Genomic DNA, 12,896 nt, shown 5'->3' on the forward strand with positions numbered 1-12,896 from the left:
AGGTGGATTGTTATGGGCCAGGCCAGACCCCCTCAAAATATTGGAAGAAGGTAGCCTCGACCCTAATTTTTTCTTACTTTAAGGGCAGATGTGAAGTCAATATTCCAGGTGTGATGTAGCTGGTCAAACCACTGGGCTCGAAGCAAAACAGGATTTATTTAAACACGACAGTTGAAGCATAAACAAAAGAAAACGGAATTTAGAATAACTAGACTATTGGAAAACTTAACCGACTCAACTAAGGAGCTGTTCCAATTCCCGTAACATCCCATAAGCACACCACTTGCCAAAAACTAAATTCAAACACAGGTTCTTACAGGAATGAGAGATTTTGGAGAGAAAAGTCCGGCAGGGATCATCTGCTGAAGCATGGAACCTTTTGCACTGCAGCAGCTTCTGTGACTGCTACCACTAAACCTCACGAGAAAAATCCTGAAATGGGAGAATTGGCCATTCCCTGCCATTGTTAAGGGAGACATTTCCGCACCTCTGCCTTTATGACCTCTCTCATGAAAAAAACCCCAAATAAACTCAATAACTTTTTTAGAGTGACAGCATTGTCACAGATTGAATTAAAACAACCTGGAATTGTTGGTCTAGTCATGTTGATTTGTTGGATGAACTCACCTGATTCATTCACGTCCTTCAGGGCAGGAAACTGCAGTCCTTACCCAGTCTGGCCAACCTGTGACACGAGAGCCACAGCAACACGTTTGACTGGCTTCTGGGAAATGAGGGATGGACAATAAATGCTGGTCTTGCCAGCTTTGCCCACATCCTGTAAATGAATTGAAAAGAAAAGAAAACTGAATGAGCTGTATTCTTCAAATCCTAAATCTGTTTGAAGAATATTAAACTGAAAACTCTTCCCCTTGGGGAGAATCTTGCATGAGCTCCATGCCTTCTGAATTGCCACAGAGAAAGCGCCAACTTAGCTTTCAATTCAACCTTTGCTTTCCAGCTGTTTCTCAGGTCACATTGGCAATTTTTGGAATCTTGCAATACAATCATCAGGGAATCGCTTTACCCCCTTGCAGAATATTCTCCAGCCCATTCAGGTCATAGATGATAAGAACACAAACCCCGACAAGAGGCTTTTCCAAGCATACGGATCATTGCAAACTGGAGAGTTTTAACTGAGAAGGGATGAGTCCAAGTTGGGTTGAAGTTTTAAAAATAAGCTTCCTAATTTTAAATCCACCTGTTGAGGCTTTGATTGAAGCAGGAAGTGAAACTGAAATGAACTGAATATCCTGCTGATCCGTTCCAAGGAAGCGGGTTGGACAGTCAATCGAATAAGGAGGCTGAATGTGAAATTGTCATTTGAGCTTTTCAACTTGATCAGTTTGTCAAGAGGTGAGTTCCATTCTATCTGCCTTGTGGGCCACTTTCCCTTCCTGTGGAATCCTGCCCCAAAACTTTCCCATGAGAACTCTGCTGATCGCTTCGCTAGTCTTCCTGTCGCAGAAGCTGGGCAATTATTTTTCATTTGCTTTCCTGAAACTACTTTGAGATTAAAAATTAGTTGTAAAAGTGACAAGACTTTATAATGTTTACAATCGTGGCTAAAACTAGGTCATAGAAAATGTTCCTTTTAAGCAGGTTGAGGAGAGATTTTGTTATTGTACTTGGTAAATGAGTGCTTCCTTGCATCATGAATATATCAACTTGTAAGAAATTTGGTCATGCAGTCCTGAGTCAAAGAGCTGAGATTATTTCTGTGTGAAGAGTAGATATTTATTTACATGGTTATTTTCCAAATGTTTTAGGGTATGATCTTGTATGATGACATCACAGACAACAGGGACCAAAAGTGGAAGACCAAGGAGCCGGAGATATTTGATCATTTTGCAAAGTGTTATTTAATCTTCAAACTGCAGAAGGATATGGTAAATGTTGTTGACCTGAACACGTCAGGTGATCATGACTCTTTGGCTGTGAATGAGGCAAAGGAGATGGGACTTGGTGGCCAAGCAGGAACATATGAGCATGCAAGTTGTGCTGCAGTGAAGGATAAAGACTGGAAGGCTATCAGAGTGGATCTGGTCATTGCACCCTTCAGCCAGTATGCCTATGCCTTATTAGGATGGACAGGTTCTAGGGTAAGTATAATCAAGAACAGCAAAACTGTATTATTGTCCAGTATTTAAAAAACAAAACTGTAAAGGTGGAAAATGTAAATGTTACAGCTGACCAACTTAGAAATTGACCAGGACTGGCTAACATTTGGATAAATTCATGTTAAGGCTCATGATTGAAAAGTCTTTTATTTACAAACATTGACACATATAGTCTCCATTTCCGGCATTTTCAGCTTGATGATCTGAAAAGTGGAATGTGAAGACAATTTGTTTGTTAATATTGAAGCTATTGATCAGCTGAGGAAAGATGCTTCTGACTGTCAAGAGTTTGGGCTCAAGCCCGGCTATGATTTCATGGACATAATTTAGATTGACAGTGAAATAGCTACCTTTTGCTCTGGTTAGTCATTAAACAAACAGGACTATCTGTACCTGTTCATTGAAACATTAACACCTTTCTGATACATGTTCAATAAGTGCTGCTTCGCCCAATACACCTGCACAATTCCCCTCACACTGCTCACTAGCAAAGTGATATTTTACTTTCGGCTCGCAAACAGAAGTAACAAATTGGTTATGAAATGTATTGGTCTGCTGTTAGACTGTGAGAAAGTGCAAGGCACTTGGCTGTTGTATGATCAATTAAAATTAGAGGCATAAAGGAAACTACACAGAAACGCAAGGATTTCCCCCCCCCCCCCCCACACAACTCCTGGTCCCAATGGAAAGGTGTACCTGATGGTCAGACATTGTCACAAACTTCATACACTTTCCATCAAGTCCACTCCCCCATGAGGCTCAACCCTGAATTTCAACATATTATTGTCTTCATCACAAAATCTGCTGACTTCTACTTAACCACTCCATGTGGTTGCAAATTCTATTGCAGTTCGCCAGTTGTAAAAAGAAAATGTATACAGTTGAAAGTAGAGTAAATGTGCACTCTAATGATTTAATGAGTTGCCTGCAAGTCGCTGACCCTGGAAAGCCTGATCTCCACAGGACATTACAGTTGGTTCAGCACCCTGGCAAAACTGCCTGTGTTTGTCCAAGAATATTGTGCCCATTTCCTGCAAAAGGTGTGTTGAGATGAACATGTGGGTTTTCCCTACAGTTTCCAATTAGCCCCCAGTAAATTAGCCTTTGAGTCGAGTTTGGCAAGGCACCTGGCAACCTATGAGCAAGGCAAAAGTGAGGACTGCAGATGCTGGAAACCAGAGTCTAGATTAGAGTGGTGCTGGAAAAGCTCAGCAGGTCAGGTAGCATCTGAGGAGTACGATAATCGACGCTTGGGGCAAAAGCCCTTCATCAGGAATGAAGGCAGGGAGCCTCCAGGGCGGAGCTCTCTGCTTTCATTCCTGATGAAGGACTTTTGCCCGTAACGTCGATTTTCCTGCTCCTCGGATGCTGCCTGACCTGCTGTGCTTTTCCAGCACCACTCTAATCTACACCTGACAACCTATGGAACCGAAGACTGACATGAGTTCAAGACTTGAGATCTGGAAGCAGAGAACGTTGGTTTGCACCAATGCGGGGAGAGAACAGTGGTGGAAGGCAGGGGGAAACCCAGGAGAGAGCAGTGAGAGTTTGAGGGGTGGTGTTGGGAAGAGGAAAATAAAACTTTCACATTCCAAAAATGAGAGAAAAAATAAATCACTTCAAAAGAGGAAATTTCTTCCTTTTGACTTTGTTTGAATGACTTTTTTTTTGTTTATTTTTATTATATTCTGTAGTTGTTTGAACGAGACCTACGCAGATACGCCAAGCACTTCAAGCATATGAGTTTGAGCAGCCATTCTTTGTTTGATAATGAACAGGTGGGAAGAAATTGAATTCCTTCGCTCTGCACCTTTTTGAAAATCTTCAAGTCAAATCCATTGATGTCCTTGAAATGCTATGACTGTTCAATCAGCAGAGATTTGTTGGGCTGAATGGCCCCCTTCTGTGTTTTATGATTCTCAGTAATGTTACATCAGAACATTCCATAGCATGTGGGCAGCACGGTGGCACAGTGGTTAGCACTGCTGCCTCACAGCGCCAGAGATCCGGGTTCAATTCCCGCCTCAGGCGACTGACTTGTGTGGAGTTTGCACGTTCTCCCCGTGTCTGCGTGGGTTTCCTCCGGGTGCTCCGGTTTCCTCCCACAGTCCAAAGATGTGCGGGTCAGGTGAATTGGCCATGCTAGATTGCCCGTAGTGTTAGGTGAAGGGTTAAATGTAGGGGAATGGGTCTGGGTGGGTTGCGCTTCGGCGGGGCGGTGTGGACTTGTTGGGCCGAAGGGCCTGTTTCCACACTGTAAGTAATCTAATCTAAAAATCGAATCTAATCTAAACATCAAAGTAAAGTTTGGGAAAGAGACCATTCAGCCATTGTGTCAATGCTGGTTTCATGAGGGATTTAATGATCTGTTCTAATCTCCATTTGTGCAATCTAGTCGAGAGTTTTGCAGGTGCATATTCAGGATTCTTTTAAATCAAGTGGGGTCTTCCACCTTAGCCATCAAAATGGGCAGCAAATTCAGGACACCCTTTAGTTGGAAAGGTAATTGCTTACATCCCCTCTAATCCTTCCACCAATCACTTTAAATTTATGTCCTCCAGTAATTGACCACATTGCTAAGGATAACTGTGTCAGTGTCTATTCTGTCTAAGCCTCTTGTTCTTTGTGATGCTGTCAGTTTCACAGTCATACCTCCTGACATGATCAAGGAATAATAAACCTGATGAAGGGCTTTTGCCCGAAACGTCGATTTTGCCTGTCTTCGGATGCTGCCTGAATTGCTGTGCTCTTCCAGCACCACTGATCCAGAATTAAGGAAGGCAGCTGAGTTCTATCTTGTCAAGTGCAGTTTGGGGCACTAATTGTTGGTGATCCTTAGACCCTAACAAGAAATATTTCTCAAAAACTCTTGTAAATTACAATAATTTGCCAACACATGATACTTCTAATACATTAGATTCCCCTTCATAAATTGTGGAGGAGTAAAATTGAAGTGACATTTGGTGTGCCGGTCATATCATGGTTTTTATTTGTAATTTTGAAAAGAACATGATTTTTTTTGAATTGCCAGCCAGATAGCAGCTGGTAGCACTTCTGACTCTTTGGCAGAAGTTAACAGGGACGTTGCATTTCAAAGATCTGGGCATATAATCCTGGCTGATACGCTGTGCTGCACTGAGGGAGTGTTGCATTCACAGAGCTGACAATCATGTAAATGATGGTGCCTCCAAAAAATGAGCCACAACATGGGGCACAGGTGATAGTGACCAACTCGCTGGAGCAAATATTGGAGGGCTGTTTCTCCCCAGTATTGGATAATCATCACACAGAGTAGACTGGAATTTGCATTGAATTGTTCATGCAAATGACCAGTTGTGAAGGCCAGATCAACACCTACTGCCTGCTTTGCTAATTGTATATTGCTCAACATTCAATGAGGTGATATCTTTCCAATGAGACATTCAGCCACCAAACTGTCTGCTGTCTTGGGTAGGCTTAAAAGATTGACACGATTTGAAAGAACAGGGGAGTTATTCAGAGTGTAGAATCTAATAATAATTTGCTCAGTGAGTTTTGCAGAATTACAGATTAGCTGTTCTAGCAGACTTCTGTTTGAGCAAACTTGCTGTGCAGGATTCCATAGTGCCAACATTATCCCAGTGACTGCACTTGCAAAATTGTATTGGACGGGAAGGGTTTGCACACCCTGAGGTTGTGAAATGAACCATATACATGCAAGCCTTTCTTTTCTTCCTAATTGCAGAAAAGGTTTTTGATGGCTGCTACAGAAGAAGAGATTTTTGCACATTTAGGATTGGATTACATACCACCTCAGGAAAGGAATGCATGATGTGCTGAATTCAACTCATCAGACTATGGGGAAGAAACAGTGAGGACACCTTCAATGATCCTTCTCACAAAATGTATGTTGCATTTTTATAACTGGATATCTAACACCACGTAAAAAATTGGCCATTCACCAGTGTTTGATTTTGTTTGGCTAGCACGTATCTCCTGTCTGATATATTGTAGAATTGGTAAGTTCTGTGTTAATCAATTTACCAGCCTGTGAAATGTTTCTGTTATGCATTCACATACTTAGCTGTTGGTTCAACTGATGAATTCTCTTTGAGTGGGAACCTCTGTTTTTATGAGTCAGGAGGTTGTCAAGCCACATCCCACTCCACTGACTTGAGCACAGAATCTTAGCTGAAACACAGGGAGGTGTTACACCTGTCAGAGCTGCTGTTTTTTGAGATGAGAATTTATGTATCTGCCGTTCAGGTGTATGATAAAAATCTCCAAGTTTGAAAAATAAGACAAGCTTTTCCTGGTGCCGTTGTCAATCTTTGTCCGAAATCAAGAATGCTGAATAAAATCAACATCTGAGCTTGCTTTGTCATCTTTGTACTTCATTTCCTACAGGTGTCATGGTACCTGAGGTACTTCATTGGCTGGACAGACGTTTGGGATATCCTTAACTCATGAAATAAGCTCTACCCATGTTATTTTTTACACGTACAGTCTTATAGGCATATGGTACCTAAACAATCCAGTAATGATACAATTACAGGACTTTTTTCTCTCATTTGCACTCCTCTGTCTAAAATGATACTGGAAACAGAGTCCATTCGGAACTGAATTGGATAAAGCCTTGCTGGAAATATTTACAGGGCTGTGGTTAAAGAGCACAGATTGGCACTAATTGGACGGCTATTCAAAGAGCTGCCATTGACACAGAGGATTGAATAATGTCCTCTGGGCTGGATCATTTTAGATGATGTATGTTTGAACACTAGTTTAATCAAATGTAGTAGTTTGTGACATTTTCTTGGGATCCAAGACTTTTATTGAATTCAATTTCCATCATCTACAATTGGTGGGATTTGAACCCAGATGTGCAGGACGTTACTTGCCGTCTCTCAATTAATAGTCCAGCGATAATGCCACCAAGCCATCCTCTCTTCTGAAAAGGCTCCAAGAGGAAGTCAGAGAATAGGAATCCTGCAGTGAGTAACTCATCTCCTGACTCCAAAAACCTGTCCACCATCGACACAGTACAAGTCAGGAGTGTGGTGGAATCCTCCGCACTTGCTGTAACTACACTGAAAGAAGCTTGACCATGTCCAGGACCAAGCAGCTTGCGTGCTGAGTATTGCATTAACTACCTTCACCATTCACTCCCTTCACCACCTATATATAGTGACAGCACTGTCTGCAAGATGGACTGCCACAATTCACCACGTGATATTGCTTGTCAAACCCACAACCTGCACTATCATGAAGGACAGATTAACAGACGTATGGGAGCATCAACAGCAAGGTTCCCTTCAAATCGCACAGCATACAGACATACAACTCCTTCAATGCTACAGGGTCAAATGTTAGAAGTCACTCTGATGTAGCATTGTGGGAGGACCTGCAGCCATGGACAGTGTTTGAAGAAGGCATCTCACCATCATCTTGTCCAAGGCATGTCAAGATGGACAATGAAGGCTGGCCTCGCTAATGATACCAACTACCATGACTGTTAAAAGAAAGGCAGTTATACTGTTAGACATGAACCACAGATAACCGAATGAATGGGGCATTGACAGTCAAGTTCACTGAACTGAGCTGTTCCCAGGTGACTGATACCCAAAATCAGTTCAGCGGGTTACAGACAACTGGACTTCAGTGGGATTGCTGACTAATTGTCGCCAACCAGACTGGGGTGACAGACTGATTGTAAACATAACAACTGAGCAGAAGCAGTGGAACTGTCCAAGTATAAACTTGTGTCAGTGAGAAATGCCTTGGGTATGTTTATTTTCCGTGTGTAAAGATAGTACAGAACAGAACTGTTCTAGTGATTATGTCTGCAGATAAAGAGTTTTTATGAATAAAGTATATTTTTAAAAGAAAAGAAAACTATCTTTGTTTGGATCCCCCAAGACCACTTTCCCTTTCAGAAGAAACCACTCCCCACTCAGCAATATCCCCATCTTCCTGAGGGATGCTTAACCGTTTGCTCAGAGACAGAGACTGACTTTGTCAGTGACTCATTCATCTCACCTCTATCACCACCACCACCGCTCCCCCCCATTCCTCGCTTGTGGTCGCAGGTGGTGAGGGAACCAACAAGAGAGAAATACATCCTTGACCTCATGCTTAGCAATCTGCTTGCTGCAGATGTATCTGTTATTGACAGTATCCATAACAGTGATCACCATGCAGTCCTTATGGAGACAAAGTCCTGCCTTTGCATTGAGAATACCCTTCATCGTGTCGTGTGGCACTGTCACTGTGCTCAATGGATAGAGTTCAAACAGATTGAGCAATTCAAGTGGGCATATGAGGCACTGTGGGCTATTCACAGCAGCAGAATTCTACTCCAGCACAATCTGCAACCTTATGGCCTGGTACATCCCCCAGTTCCCATGGACCATCAAGCCAGAGGGGGTCAACTGTAGTTCAATGGAGAGTACAGGAGAGCAGGTCAGAAACAGCATACCTGAAGATGAGGTGTCAACCAAATCAGCCACAAACAGGACCACTTGCACACCAAACAGCATAAGCAGCAAGTGATATACAGAGCTAAGTGATTCCACAACCAATGGATCAGACTCAACTCTGCACACCTGCCACACCCAGTCTGGAGGAGGAGGCTCCACAAATATCTCCATCCCCAATGATGGAAGAGCCCAGCACAAGTGCAAAAGATTAAATGGAAGCATCCACGTGGATGATCCATCTCAGCCTTCTCCAATGGTCCCCAGCATTACAGATATCAGTCTGAAGCCAATTTGATTCACTCCATGTAACATTGAGAAATGGTTAGAGATGCTGGATACTGTAAAGACTATAGGCACTGACAACTTTCTGGCAAGCATACTGCAGATTTGAGCTCCAGAACAGGCTGCTCCTCTGGCCAAGCTATTCCACGATAGTTACAACCCACCAGCATCTGCTCGACAATGTGGAAAGTTGCCTAGGTCTGGCCTGTATACAAAAACCAGGACAAATCCAACCCAGCCAATTGCTGCCCTATCAAACTACTCTTGATCATCAGTGAACTGATGGAAGATATCATTAACAGTGGTATCAAGCCTGCTCAGTTTGGGTTCTACCATGGTCATTCAGGCTTGACCCCCTTGCAGCCTTGGTTCAAACCTGGACAAAAGAGCTGAATTCCAGATGTGAGGTGAGACGTCAAGGCTGCATTTGACCGAGTGTAGCATCAAGCAGCATGTACAAAACTGGAATCTAAATTGGGGCAAGGTTTCTGTGGGTTGGAGTGATACCTGTCAGTTATGAGGATGGTTGTAGTTGTTGGAGGTCAGTCATCTCCGCTCCAGGACATCTCTGCAGGAATTTCTCAGGGTTTTGTCTAAAGTCTAACCACCTTCACCTGTTTCTTCAATAATCTTCCCTCCATTATAAGGTAGAAGTTGCTGGCCCCTCTTCTGCAGTTATGTCAGAGCCTGGGTGTCTCTGGAGAAGGAGCACATGGTGTCCACCAACACACTCGAGATCTTCAGGGAAGGGTGGGCACCGCAGGGAGTAGAGTGTATTATTTCCCCCTCCAACTCGATTTTGATTTAATCCCCCTCTCCACTTCACTGTCTGAGTATGCAGCATTGCCCTCTGAGAAGGGCACTGCTTGGCACTGGCCACTCAGGTGTTTCCTTTCTTCCTGGTGGTGGAATATAAATAAAGGTTTACACAGTTGTTGTTTTTCACTGTGTCTGACACTTGGACACACATGACATGGGTGCTGGGGAGAAATAAACACTACCGTGGGACTTAGTTCTCAAACGACGATGCAACAGAGTACAGGACAGCTTAGTGGCATGGTGTAAAGACAACAATCTCTCTCAACGTCAGCAAAACTAAGGAGTTGGAGGACACACCCATGTCTGTATCAATAGTACTGAGGTGGAGGTGGTTGAGAGCTTCAGGTGTCTAGGAGTAAAGATCACCAATGTTTTAACCTAGTTCATGCATGTCAAAGGTGTAGTCAGGAAAGCACGCTAATAGCTGTACTTCCTGAGAAGGCGAAGGAAATTCAGCAGGTCCACAATGACCGTTAGCAATTTTATGGTTGCTCCATAGAACGCATCCTGTCCCCATGCATCACAGCTTGGTATGGTAACGCCTCTGCCCAAGACTGCAAGAAATTAGAGAGAGTTGTGAACACAGGCTTTTCTCATCATGAAAGCCAGCTTTCCTCCCATTGTCTCGGGACAGCAGCCAGCTTAACCAAAAATCCCTTTCACTCTGGTTATACTATCTTCCACCCTCTGCTGTTGGACAGAAGATACAAAAATCTGAAAACATGTACCAAGAGATTCAAGAACAGTTTCTTTCGTGCTGTTATCAGACCTTGAATGGATGTCTCATATATTAAACATTGATCTTTCTTGACACCTTCCCTGTAGCTGCAAAGCAATATTTTGCATTTTGTTCTGTTACCATGATGCACTGATGTGAGGGATGATGGCATGCAAAACAATACTTTTCACTATATCTCGATCCGTAAATAAATCAAAACAAACAATAAATCAAATCAAGAAGTTTCACACCAGAACAAAGCAGCTGCTTGTTTGGCATCCAAAAGCATCCACTCCCTGCACCACCCATGCTCAGTGGCAACAGTGTACTATCTAAGATACAGAAAATCACCAAAGTTCCTTCGCGACAGACCTAAAATAAAAGTCAAAATCCTCTTAGATCTTGCAGACTTCCACTTCCGGAACCTATTTTATCCTCGTATCTGCCAATGAGCAACATACTTTGTTTCATACTTTTATGTTCTCCCTTGAATCTCGCACCTTATTTCTTCTTTGATAAACCATCACATTCCCTTTTCAGGGCTGGGTTGATGCAAAGGTTATGATTTGATTTGTTTGTTATTGTCACATACAGCTAGGTACAGTGAAAGGTTTTGTTTTGTGTGCTGTACAGACAGATCATAACATACAAAGATCATAGGGTGTTTGAACAGAGTTATAGCTGCAAAGAGGATGCACATAAAGCAAGATCAATGTGAGATTTGAAATTTGAGAGGTGCATTCAGAATTCTAATAATAGTGGAGAAGAAGCTGTTCTTGAATCTGCTGGTACATGTGTTCAAACCTTTGTACCTTCTGCCTGCCAGAAAAGGTTGGAAGAGATTTTAACCGGGGTCGGAGAAGTCTTTGATGATTTTGGGTGATTTCCCTGGCAATGAGAAATGTATATGGAGTCAATGGATGAAAGAAGGTTGGTTTGTGTGATTGTTGGGCTGTGTTCACAACTTCCTGAGCAGTTGCCTTTCTGAGCCTTGATGCATCCAGATACAACGCTTTCTATGGTGCATCTGTAAAAGTGGGTGAGGGTCCTTATAGACATGCCAAATTTCCTTCGTGACCTGAGGAAGAAGAAGCATTATTATGCCCCTCCTCTGAGGCAGGAGGTCATGGTTCAAATCCCCTTGTTCCAGATGAATGTTAAAACATATATGAAGAGGTTGATTATAAAAATTAATTCCCTTTTGAATGCAACCATTGAAATTGCTTCATCATCCAATGCATCCTTGACATCACCTGCACTTTGGAGCAAATCACTACAATGCTGGAAATGATTTGGAGGTGCTGGTGTTGGACAGGGGTGGACAAAGTTAAAAATCACACAACATGAGGTTGTAGCCCAACAGGTTTATTTGGAAGTACTGGCTTTTGGAACACTGCTCCTTTATCAGGTGGTTGTGGAGTATAAGATCCTGAGACACAGAATTTATAGCAAAAGTTTACAGAGTGATGCAACTGCAATTATATATTGAATATATTCAGCGTATAATTTCAGCTACCCCATGTAAACATTTGCTATAAATTCTGTGTCATGCAATCTTGTGCTTCACAACCACTTGATGAAGGTGCAGCGGTCGGAAAGTTAGTGCTTCCAAATAATGCCTGAGATCACAGCGTCCATGGAGAGAGGGCATCCTAATGTTTCGAGTCCAGATGACTCTTCATCAGAGTTCTTATGAAGAATTATCTGGACCCAAAATATTACTGTGCTCTGTCTCTCCATGGATGCTGTCTCGTCAACTGCAGCGTTTATTTGTCTCCAGTCCCTCTTTTTTAAAAAAAAAACAAGTAATTTTAAATCTCTTGTGCTCCTTCCCTCAAGGTCGGGGCGTCACTGGATGGTCTGCATTGTAAGTGTTAGAAAACTTCGTTTGTTTGTCGCTGCCGAGATTTCCTGCAGCAAGTGGCTGTGATCTGACTGAGGTCGGGGGCGGCGCGGGGGGAACTTTAGAGAGGCGGCACGTGGCGCCGGGGGGGTGGGGGGCCGATTGTGGGCGACGGACCAGTTCCGCCGGAAGTGTTTCGGGCGAGCGGGTGAGAGAGAGACACTCACACAGACACAGACACAAAAGGGACGGAGGGAGGAATCTCAAAAGTAAGAAAGGCGAAGGATCGCGGTCAGTGGCGGCGGCTCTCCCCGAAGGAGAAGGAGAAGGAGCGGCGGCGATGGACGGCCCTCCCGAGGTCACCGAGATGTACGACCAGGCGCTGCTGGGCATCCTGCAGCACGTCGGAAAGATCGAGAACTTTCTGGAAGTTTTCTTCGGCTTCCTGTACAGGAAGACCGACTTCTTCCGAGTGATGGCGCTGAGGGAGGACAGGCTGGGCTTCCCACCCGGGGTGGCCGAGAAACTGGCCCTGAGGGTGAGTGCTCGGCCCGGCCCAGCCCAGCGGGGGGCGGTGTGCTCAGAGCGGGACTCCAGCTCCCAACTGCTGACCCTGTCTCAACTCACACCCAGTCTGCTCGCCCCCCGCCCCACGCCCC

The 12,896-nt window shown here is 43.7% G+C and overlaps 2 protein-coding genes across 6 annotated transcripts in view; both read left to right on the forward strand.

Annotated features, from left to right (window-relative positions):
* The window catches only part of polm (polymerase (DNA directed), mu), a 267,218-nt gene extending 260,743 nt beyond the window's left edge, over positions 1–6,475 (forward strand). For all 5 annotated transcript variants that reach the window (XM_043681377.1, XM_043681380.1, XM_043681378.1 and 2 more), the window contains 3 exons: positions 1,770–2,102; positions 3,815–3,898; positions 5,845–6,475. In XM_043681377.1, coding sequence (XP_043537312.1) covers positions 1,770–2,102; positions 3,815–3,898; positions 5,845–5,931 — 504 coding nt within the window. In that variant the 3' untranslated portion in view covers positions 5,932–6,475. The remainder of the gene's footprint in view (positions 1–1,769; positions 2,103–3,814; positions 3,899–5,844) is intronic.
* Positions 6,476–12,430: 5,955 nt separating this feature from the next.
* nudcd3 (NudC domain containing 3) overlaps positions 12,431–12,896 on the forward strand; it is a 48,307-nt gene continuing 47,841 nt past the window's right edge. The window contains exon 1 of the mRNA XM_043681393.1: positions 12,431–12,775. Coding sequence (XP_043537328.1) covers positions 12,578–12,775 — 198 coding nt within the window. The 5' untranslated portion in view covers positions 12,431–12,577. The remainder of the gene's footprint in view (positions 12,776–12,896) is intronic.

Source organism: Chiloscyllium plagiosum, chromosome 42 (assembly GCF_004010195.1).
Source record: "Chiloscyllium plagiosum isolate BGI_BamShark_2017 chromosome 42, ASM401019v2, whole genome shotgun sequence".
Lineage (NCBI taxonomy): Eukaryota > Metazoa > Chordata > Chondrichthyes > Orectolobiformes > Hemiscylliidae > Chiloscyllium > Chiloscyllium plagiosum.